The following is a 10,809-nucleotide window of genomic DNA, read 5'->3' on the forward strand; positions in this document are numbered from 1 at the left end:
ATAGGTGGGATTGATTAGCACATTTTTCTGCTGTTTGATTATTGACAAAAGTTGCATCCAATTTTCTTTCTTTGACACATTCATTTTGATTCAATTTCAATCTTCTTTCTACTCATTTTGAGAAGAAAATTTGCAAGTGACAAAGATGCCCACTTATAATGGTGGGTTAGGAGAAAGGCAATCTTGGTTCCCTCGCGGTTTAACTTCATAATTATATCTACCGCCGTTGGTTAAAAGAAGAATAAGAAAAGTTACCCATCTCAAATGCTTGGTTAATTTCACTCTCCTCAACCCTTTATGCCTAAGCACAGTAAATTAGGTGGATGACCCCAAATACCTGATTTCTGGGTTTGGTAGATCCATGATTTGTAATACTGAATTTGCAAAAGAGAAGGAAAATGGATTTGAAATGGTAATTATATGAAATTATTGATGGATCTCACGGTTCCATCTTGGCAACCAACCACTGTTTTGCCTCCGTTTCACGAGTGGTTTCTTTATTCAAAGGGCCAATCTCTCTCTCTGTCTCTGTCTCTGTCTCTATCTCTAGATGTATAAATTTATGTGGGTGCATGATTGAGCCCTCATATATTAAAGTGATATATTTTATTTTATAACTAAGCAAAAGCATCTAAGCCAAGCCGTCTGGGTTGTTGATTAGCCAAAGCCTTAGGTTTGGCCATCTATTTCTCCAATTAGTCAAAAGCATTGAAATGTTGTAAATTGTCTATGGTGGAACGTTATTATAATAAGTACGTGTGATTATGATTCTAAAAAAAGCATAAAGTTTTCCCTTTAGGAGATGGGAAGGCTTTGGTGTTTAACAAGCAAACAAACAAACCCATATGGTATAGAGAAATTGGTATCATATTGTGAGGCCTGGTTTGATGGCATAAAGAAACAGAGGGTATATGGCAAAGCAAATCCACATTTGAAAGACAGTAACAAATAAAAGAGAGAGGAACAAAAAAGTGGGAATGGCACCAAAACCAAAAAGAAGGCATAGGGCCACAATTGAGGCATGAACGGTGGGGGGGGGGGGGGGGGGGGGGGGGGGTGGGCATTCATTTCAAAAGGGGAAGTTGGGTTAAGAATCTGGCCTAATACTCAATTAGCTTCAGCCTTTCACATTCTTTTAAGCAACACTGCCAAATAAAATCCAAAACGTATATAATACGAGGGATGTGATATGATTCTGTATTTGCAAATTTTATACGTTACATTAAGCAAATAAAAGCAAAAAATAAAAAATTGAATGATTATTGTGATTATTAACATTTGTTTGACCACGTGCTGGGTAAAGGAAAAACTTCCCCCCGTTAATAGATGGTCAAAAATTACACACAAACAGCCGTGGCAGCAAAGAAAGGAAACGAAATCTCAAGTTTAGGAATGGGAGGGACCCAGGAAAGGAAAAGGATCCTTGCCACGTTTATGCTTTTTATTTTGTGCATCTTATTTGGTCATATTTTACAGCCCTAATCCACTGTAGAGAGAGAGAGAGAGAGAGAGAGAGAGAGAGAGAGAGGGTGGAATTGAAGGCGAAAGAGGAGGAGGAAGAAGAGGGGAGTGGGCAAGTGGGGGTGGGGCTGAGGCTGAGGCTGTCCATGGCGGACATTGGGAGGCGGGTCTTTTCTTTATATTCACTAATTTTCTTGCGTGTTTAGTTTTCTTCTCTTTTGAGGGTTTTTCTTTTCTAACAACACCAACACAAGATGGAGACTTTGAACCTGGGCCCTGAGCCATTTGGTAAGCGTCGCAACGGGACACACTTTTATTCTCTCTCTCTCTCTCTCCTTTTTTCTTTTTCATTGTTGGTTAAAGAAATTTTATTAAATTCTGTGTCTATAGATGGGAACGCCCTTGCCTGTCCTGTCCTCCTGCGTGTGAACTGTTACTCCCCCTCTCCCTCTCCTTTTTATTCTTCTGGGTTAATTCTTCAAGTTTTTATCTTGGACATGGTCTTTTGTCTACCTCACATCCCCCACCTTTCCCTCACCCATTACTCGCTGGGTTTTGTTATCTCCCACTTTCGTTCCGTGGGAGGTTCTCAAACTTAAAGCTTTCTTCTCCCTCGCTTCCGTTTAGGGATTACTTCCTTGGGTTTTCATCCGAGATCCTTCTCCATAGATCCGGCCATCTTTTTCCCTTTTCAAATTTCAAATTTCAAATTTCCATCTCTTTGGTAAGTCTTTTTGACCTCCTTGTTCTTGGTTGATCGGTTCTGGGCGATGGATGATTCAATAATCGAATGTTTGATCTTTGTGGTTATTATCGTCTATTATGGAGGAGGTTTTTTAATGCCTTAACAGAATTAGCGGATAATATGAAAACTGTTCAACATCATATATTCTTTCGTTTTTTTTTTTTTTTTAAAAAATAAACTATAATCTTCTTCGTTTGGGGGTTTTGTTAAGGGGTATATTGAAGGGTGAAAGGGTTTGGCTTTTGACTTCTTCAATCTGAATTTTGAACTAATCTTATCGGTGACTTCGGCGATGATGGTTCTAATCACGCCAAAATGTATGGATATAAGTTTAGCGGCCATGATTTCTCCGCCTATATCAGTGCTTTTTTCTAGGTTGTTTGGAGTAGAAAATTTCAGTTGTTTTGATCGTAGTTGGGGCTAAGCTGTTTGCCTAATCTGGGTGTCTGATTTTAATCGATTCTGGGATTTAGTTCTGTAGTTTCGATGCCTTATCGTTTCTCCTCTTGTGGATGGATGGGATGTGTTTTTGACGCTTCGCTGAGTTTTAACCCACAATTTTTGGTTCATTTGCTTATTTGACATTTGGGACAGTTTCTGGACTAGATGAAATTATGTACTATTTCATAATATTAATGTGAGAGCGTCGCCATTGTTGTGAGCCCTCTTCTAGGGATAGAAACATGCAAATGAGTAATTGAATCTGCAAGTGCTTGCACGTTAGAAATGTTTTATTGAAGTGAACATTTTGCACTTGGATATTACGTTTCTATGTTGCTGAGTTATCATCAGTTGTCTCTGGGTGCTTGCTTACATTCTGGATTTGAAGGGTTCCTCCATATCCTATTATTTTTCTTTTCTTCGCTGATATAATGTTGCATGCATTTCTATGCATGATATGGGACTGCAATTTCTCACAGGTGTTGGACATTTCACCTGCAAGATGCCATTTAACATTTTTTAGACAATATTGTAAACTTCCAGTGTTACATTGTTACCAAGTGCCAAAATCAGTGTTTCTTTGACATCGACATGAAGTTCTTGTTGTTGATATCTTCATATAGTTTTGAAGTTTCTCTGTGCTGATTAAGTTTTATTTCTAGCTGATAGGCCAACACATGTATGGATGGAATTAGAGGTTTCAAAATATAGTAAATTTTGTACTGATCATATAACATGTATCTGTTTGTAATCAAAATAAATTGAAGTTCCATTTATAGGAAGCAAGTGTTGCTTAGTAGTATTGGGTTGTTGGCTTGGATTGCTATAGATAACCATTAAACTGAATTAGAGAAAATTAGTATTTCTTGGTGTTTGCTTGTGCTGCTAATGTCAATCTATTGAGGGCATGAAGCTCTAACTTTGTGATTTATCTTGTCATTTTGGATTATTTTTTTTTTGTTCTTTATCCATTCTTGGTCCACATTCCTATACTCATTTAGAAATTGTTTATATTATGAATGCTAGCAAATAGTACTTGGTACTGTGTTTAAGTTTCAAGTGTGTTGGTGCCTGCAAAAGTGTTGTGTTTGATCAATGAGTTTGTTTGTTTACATGCTAATTCGTAATGTTGTATAAAGCCCTATAACATCTTATTCTAATTGGCTTTCTGTTTCATCGGTTTTCAGATTCAGTCAAGTGTATGTGACTTGGTTTATGGTCCAGAAAACTTTGTTGACCTGGCTCTTATTTAATAGGGAATTGTACATTTTCTCTAATGCAAGGGCAAAGGAGTAGTGTCGGTTCATTGTCAGAAACAATAAACTTTGAACATGGATCTTCATCAAATAATCCTGGTAACCAACCAGTTTACTGGAATAACATGTGGAATCCAGCAGAAAACCGTATACCAGATTATTTATTGCCTACTCCTGATGTAAATTCTGGATATGTTAGCTCTGTAAGCCATGAACAACGAAGTTTGAGCAGATGGAGCTTGGGTGAACCTAGCTCTTGTGATATGCAAACTGATGTGCTGCCTGATGAGCAGAAAGCTGAGCTTGGATGGTCTTCGATGACTCGTGATGCAGATGGTCCCTTCACCGAAAACCAACTCTGTGAGCCATCAAATAATCCTTCACTGGGTCATGTGAATTTGAGCCCACTGATTATACAAAATTCTAATTCTAATAGTATTCCTCATACTCTGAATTTAAATGCAAGTTTTGCTAGTCATGGAGGTGACAGTAGCAGAGTTAACGAAGGTACTAACGTGTATAAATCTAGTGGATCAGAAGAAGGGGGGATTTTATGTTCTACTGCATCTGATCCTCTTTTACTTCCTTCTGGAAGTAGTGGACTTCCAATGGTTGCAAATGATGGTAGAGCAGGCTCTTCCTTGGAAGGTCGTCGTGCACCCTGCAAAAGAAAATCTATTGAAGGAAATGTTGCACAGTCCTCTTTAAGCGGAAGCAGTAGCTACTCTCAGCATATTGAAAGGGGTGCTGAGCCCCCTCTTCCAGCATTACCTGGTCGCTACAACACAGGAAGTAGGTTAAGCATACCTGCTCCACTAGCACGAATGAATCAAGCCCCTATACGAGGTACAGGTGAATTGATGTCCAACAGCTTCTCTGAGTCGATTGTTGCGGAGAACTCAGACAGTTCTCAAAGAAACTATCGTATACGGATTAGTTCATCAAATGCACAAGATTCTTTTGCATCGGTAGGAACTGTTGTTAGGCATCCTGGGGGCCCATCTTCCCAGCCGCCAGCAAGACTTCTACCTGCTGAGCATGTATTAGACTTGAGGCCAGCAGCAGCTGTAGACAATTTATCTGCTCAAGGTCAGCCTATTATGATACACGTGCCTGCTTTATCTCGAAGTCTGCAGCCATATAGGTGGATTAGAAGTTCTACTTCAAGAAGTGGTAATTCATCAAGCTCTGCAGGAGAGAGGCAGGTGGTGCAACGTGAGGAGGTGAGACCAAACAACATGGGAAGAAACGTATCTGAACATCCTATGTTTGTCCCAGCAAATGAGCTGAGGAATATGGTTCAAAATCAATCAAGTAGAGGTTTAACATCTTCGAGCTTGCCCATTCCTGGAAATGTTGCTTCTACATCCAGGGTTGGTTCAAGTGCAGGGGTCCATCCCTCTTCTGGACCTTGGATTCCTCCTGAAAGTTCTCCGACACAGTTTCCCAGGAGGTTAACAGAATATGTTCGTAGGCAGCTATTTTCTTCTGCAACAAATGAGTCTGGGGGAAGGATAAATAATTATTCACAGCGATCAGGTTCTACTTTGGCTCAGGATATGGTTCTTTCATCTGGATCTGACCGCCGGGGGCACCATTTATTGCAACCGAGGTCAGCATTATGGATGGAAAGAAGAGGTGATGGTGGACTTGGTCTTCCCTATTCATTACGAACCTTGGCTACTTCTAATGAAGGAAGTGACAACAATAGACTTGTATCTGAGGTATGTTAATATTTTTCATGGAGTAATTGAAGGGCGGCTCTAGATGCATATATGTGCTCTGTCTGGATGCCTGTCTGCATCTTCAAAGCTGTTCATTTTGATTGATGAATCATTTGAACATCATTGGTCCATGAATTCTTTTTAATGCAAATCCCTTTATTCAACCAATTAAAAATAATTTCTACAATTGTGAGTATCTACGAAGGTTCTCTTTTAATGCAAGCCTTTATAAAATGAAAATTGCCATTTCTAAGTTGCTGGATTGAATTTTTCCTTCTTTTTATCAATCTTGCTCTAGTTTCAATTCTAAATAAACTTACATCACAAGTATGGATTGTGCTATAAAAAAGAGTTGGAGGATTGTAATGCTGTCTTTGACTGTTTAGTTTACTGTTGGTAGTCTATCATCCATTGATTCTTAGTGATCTTACCTTTTGAAATGAATATGAAGCTCACATGTTATTAATTTTGTCTGCAGCAGATTCGCAATGTCTTGGGCCTTGTTCGCAGGGGTGAAAGCTTACGAGTTGAGGTAGGATCCTTATTGGTTATGTATCATGGTCAATTTGTGCATTGGCTAATTTACATGGTTGCAATTGAGATACAAGCAGTGTCTATGTTGCATGTTTTGTTTTTGTTTAGATTAGTTACAATGTGAAAATGGTGGTGAACAGCAACTTGTCTTGTTCATACTCCAGTATTCTTTTTCTAGTCCACAGATAGAAATAAAGCTTTCAGGTGCGCTTTTACTTTGGTAATATCAAAATGGTTCACTTAGTTGATATGAATAGCCTTGATGATAGTTTAGGACAGGGCCTTGTGTTTTGTAATTATGCCTCCTTGGCTTGAAACTTCATTTGGGGCTCTGAGATATTTGTACATGGTCTAATGTTGCTTTATAATTTGTTTTTATTAGGATGTGATGATCCTGGACCAGTCACTATTTTTTGGGATGGCTGATATGTATGATAGGCACAGGGATATGCGTCTGGACGTTGATAACATGTCATATGAGGTGGGGCTGATGCAAACTATAACCAACTGAAGCCATTATTTTGGACCTTTTTCTTGTTGGTTTGTTCATGTTCAAAGTATGTTGAGTGCAGGAATTGTTGGCATTGGAAGAGCGTATCGGAAATGTCAACACAGGACTAAGTGAAGAGACGATAATTGGTCGACTGAAACAAAAGAAGCATGTGAATGCTGTTGAATCACAGGTGGAGGAAGAACCATGCTGTGTTTGTCAGGTTGTAACAGATTCATTCATACTCATACGTGTTTTTTGAGCTTTATAATCACTCTTGAACACAGCTGATTTGATTGGTGTCGACTAACAACCCACCTGATTTCCAGGAGGAGTACGTAGAAGGAGACGACATGGGAACACTGGAATGCGGGCACGATTTCCACACGGATTGCATTAAGCAGTGGTTGATGCAGAAGAATCTGTGTCCCATCTGCAAAACAACTGGCATAGCAAGCCGAGAATGATGCTTGCTGATGCTGAGAAGGAGTGGAAAGAAGCAAGCAAGTGCAAAACAAACGAGGGGGGACGAAATGCCATGGTGTTGCATGCCAAATCTCTACCTTTACCTCTGGTCGCAAAAAATGAAGAGGAGCCAGCCACATTGAAGTCGCTCTATAATATACATTTCTACAAGTAGTAAAATTAAGCAATCATTTTTTTTCTTTTTTTTTTTTTTCTTTGGTTTTATTCTGGAAGAACAAAAATTCAAGGGTTGTAATTGGCAAGGAATTGTTTGTTAGCTTCTCAAGATGTTATGGATGGTGGTTGGTCAAACTAATTAATGTTTACTCCCATTGACATTAGAGATTGTTGGTCCTTAATATATCTCAATCATCGGATTTTCCCATATTTTTAGCTCACAAAACATATGCTACTCCCTAATATTCGATCCATTTATTTATTTATTTATTTGTAGAATTTTTTTTTTGGATAAAATAAATTGCAAATTGCCAAACGGTGACGTTTCGGGATAAGAAGGATCATTCATTATTACGTCTTTGACTTTCTCACTCTTTTGCCATCTCTCATTTACTACTCTTTCCATATCAATTTTTAAAATTTTAAAATTTAAAGAATGCTATTTATAACTTTTAACAAAAAGAAAATTATATATGAAGGGCAAAATGGTCATGTGGCAACGAGAAATTGAATTGCATAACTGCAACTACTCACATTAGTTAAAATTATGATAAAAGAAAAGGGCAGAAAAAGAAATTAGGTAAAAGACAAATGCTGTATTTTTGGAAAACTTTGTAAATAAAAGAAATAATGGGCCAAATTTTGAGAAAGAAGGCATTGATGGGCCGTGAAGCATAAAAAGAGAAAAAAGGAAAAGGGAAAGCCGGAAAGATTAAGGCGGGAGAGTTGGGATTAAGAAGGAAGGCGATAAGTTGAAGAACCTCGGGAGGCAGACCAGAAGTCAGCAACTTCAGAAACACCATTAATGAAATCCTTAATCCTTGTTTTTGCTTTCTACCCAACAAAACGAACCATCCAACGCTTAAAGATAAGACGGAATCCAAGAAAAAGTACACTCAAACGCAAACCAATACGATGCAAATACAATTCCACAGCTAACAGATATCCATTTTCTTGCACTCCAAAGCGTTTCTGGGCACAATTCCCACTTCAATTTCAAACTAAACCAACAAACCCAACGTAATCCTTCATCCTTCATCCTTCACCCTTCATCCTTCCTTCCACCACTCCCTTTTCAGCCTCAATCATGGCGGATCTGTACGGAACTTCCCCTTCTTCGGATGTTGTTGCTTTGCCTCATGACCCAGAAGATTTCTCTTCCTTCATCAATCCCCACCTTCAAACCCACACTTCTTCTGCTTCTTCCCCTTCTTTCGTTTCCTTCAAGAACAAGTTCGCGCCCTTGTTGCATTCTCAACCTCCTTGGCACTCTTCCTCGTTGTTTTCGCGCCGCCCGGAATCCACCTCCGTCGCCGGAGTGTCCTGCATGCTCGATTCTCCGGAGGATTGGCTTCAGTCGAGTCGTGCTTTCAACCACGCTTTGTCGGATTGTAGTGTTAGGGATGTGAGATTTGCCGATGCTCCATTTTTAGCTATGAACTCCACTTGCGGCGGCGTGAAATTGTCGGATCCTGGGGATTTCGTCAAAGAAAGTTCGGACAACGCGTTTTCTTCCTCCTGCGCTGTGGATTCCGATACGAATGCGCCACTGAAGAGAAGGGATCTTTCATCTGAAAATGATCCTGGGGATTTCAGTTGTGATAGCGAGGTAACTTGTTACAAATTCCTCCTGTTTCTCAGTTTTCACCATCTTTCCATTACCCAAATAAAGCTTTTGCTTCACCTTTAAGTTAATTCCATCCTCTTTTGAAGGGTGCGGATGTGCCAGAAGTTCCGTTCGGTACTGATCTGCCTCGAAGTTCGTCGAAGAGAAGTAGAAGCGCTGAGGTCCATAACATGTCGGAGAAGGTCAGTTTCATATTGGGTCCCCGGTTCTAAGCATTCTTGTCTTTAAGTTTATACTAAGAGCCTTTGATTGCTTAACTTCGGCTAATTTTGTTGGTGAGTGGGCCAGAGACGAAGAAGGAGGATCAATGAGAAAATGAAAGCCCTTCAGAACTTAATTCCCAATTCGAACAAGGTATGCTTGTCAAATTTAAGATTTATGACAGTTTCACTTCTCTATGCTTTAATGTTACAAGAAGATTGTGCTTTTGACAGACGGACAAAGCTTCAATGTTGGATGAAGCAATCGAGTATTTGAAGCAGCTTCAACTTCAAGTCCAGGTGGGTGTCCTTTTGTTTTCTTTCCTGATCTTGTCTTGGGGTTATGGGCCTCAGAATTTGATCACGGTTCCACTTTTCTTTGATATGGACTCATCTCTCTTTATATGCATTCGTTCACTGTATTGGTTGCTAAACAGTCCATGAATTCGAGCCACAGAATCTTATGTGCATGTATCAAAAAGTAATATTCCTTTTGTCCACAATTTATGTGTCAAATATGCCAGAGCTTTTTGATTTGGGGTTGCCAACCAATCAGAGAACTTCAAATTTCTAAATAATTGCATTCTAGTTTTTACTTCTCGGGAGAAGATGTTCATGAAGTAAAGGTTTTTCCTAGTATAACTTACTTACATTTGGTAATGATACATTTCACTTCAGAAATGAGGATCTGGAATACTACCTCTCTTGATCATTGCTTTCTAAACTTTTCCCTGTTTTCGTTGCTAACAGCTTGTTCCATTTTTCATTTTGGTCGAGACAATGGGCATAATTTGATGAACATATTTAAACTTCTTGTTATCATTGACGTTGGGCTATGCAGATGTTATCAATGAGAAATGGGTTGAGTTTGCTACCAGTGTGCTTGCCAGGAAAGCTGCAGCCAATTCAACTACCTCAGATGGGGTTGGACTTGGACGTAGGAAATGCATTTCTAATGTCCAGAAGAGGAATAGACACATCGTTTACTGGGAACGAAGGTTGTCCCATGCAATCTACGTTCAATCTTTCCAACAAATGTAACCTTTCAGATCAGTCCATTGCCATCCCTTCCGCACCAAACACGACAACTTCAGAAATGGCATTCGGTTTTGAACCCACGATACAGGCTTACGGAGGGGAGTTTGACCTTTCCTCCAATTTCAAGGTAACAAAAACAAGAACAACAAACTTCTTTCTGCGATTGTGGAATTGGTACCAATTATTTTCTTGCAAATATGCAGGATGTCCAAGCAGCCGTGCAGTTAGATTGCGCTCGGACAGGGAAGGACTCGTCTTAGTTGCGATCGGTTGCAGGATGCTACTCTCTAAAGTATGGTCTTTAAACGAAGCAATTTCCTTACTTTCCTTGTTGGATGTTCTGCTACAAACATTACAGAAACGGCATAATATTGTATTGTCACACTTACTAGAAATGTATTGTAGAACAGGTTAACAACAAAATCTCGAGATGTTTATGTTTTGAGTTTATATTGGAAAAGTATTAAATAGGCAATCATAGAAATGCAGAAATTGTATGCGAAAAAGAAAAAGGGGATAAGAAGAAGGTGGGTAATGTTCTTGGGGAGAAGCAAAGGCGGTGGTCCTTCCTTACCAATTTGAAGCTCTATCTGGGCAGGCAAGGCAGTTGATGTGAAGTAGAGCAATTATTTTGGGTTGTAATGCTGTCAA

The 10,809-nt window shown here is 39.3% G+C and overlaps 2 protein-coding genes across 5 annotated transcripts; both read left to right on the top strand.

Moving 5' to 3' along the window:
- The first annotated feature begins 1,607 nt into the window (after positions 1 to 1,607).
- Positions 1,608 to 7,457, top strand: LOC111805078 (putative E3 ubiquitin-protein ligase RHG1A). 4 transcript variants are annotated; one of them, XM_023689952.2, is made up of 6 exons: positions 1,608 to 1,749; positions 3,835 to 5,627; positions 6,106 to 6,159; positions 6,544 to 6,642; positions 6,734 to 6,874; positions 6,981 to 7,457. In XM_023689952.2, the coding sequence occupies exons 2-6, from the start codon at positions 3,924 to 3,926 to the stop codon at positions 7,116 to 7,118; spliced, it is 2,136 nt and encodes a 711-aa protein (XP_023545720.2). In that variant the 5' UTR covers positions 1,608 to 1,749; positions 3,835 to 3,923; the 3' UTR covers positions 7,119 to 7,457. The 4 variants fall into 4 exon arrangements, with proteins under 4 accessions (XP_023545720.2, XP_023545719.2, XP_023545721.2 ...); XM_023689951.2 differs by lacking the exon at positions 1,608 to 1,749 and adding an exon at positions 1,774 to 2,185; XM_023689953.2 differs by lacking the exon at positions 1,608 to 1,749 and adding an exon at positions 1,774 to 2,185 and having other exon boundaries at positions 3,904 to 5,627.
- A 533-nt stretch (positions 7,458 to 7,990) lies between these two features.
- Positions 7,991 to 10,608, top strand: LOC111805171 (uncharacterized). Its single transcript, XM_023690099.2, has 6 exons — positions 7,991 to 8,902; positions 9,007 to 9,102; positions 9,209 to 9,274; positions 9,355 to 9,420; positions 9,962 to 10,285; positions 10,362 to 10,608. The coding sequence occupies exons 1-6, from the start codon at positions 8,381 to 8,383 to the stop codon at positions 10,416 to 10,418; spliced, it is 1,131 nt and encodes a 376-aa protein (XP_023545867.2). The 5' UTR covers positions 7,991 to 8,380; the 3' UTR covers positions 10,419 to 10,608.
- Positions 10,609 to 10,809: the final 201 nt, after the last annotated feature.

This window comes from Cucurbita pepo, chromosome 11 (genome assembly GCF_057944985.1).
Source record: "Cucurbita pepo subsp. pepo isolate OVF chromosome 11, ASM5794498v1, whole genome shotgun sequence".
Lineage (NCBI taxonomy): Eukaryota > Viridiplantae > Streptophyta > Magnoliopsida > Cucurbitales > Cucurbitaceae > Cucurbita > Cucurbita pepo.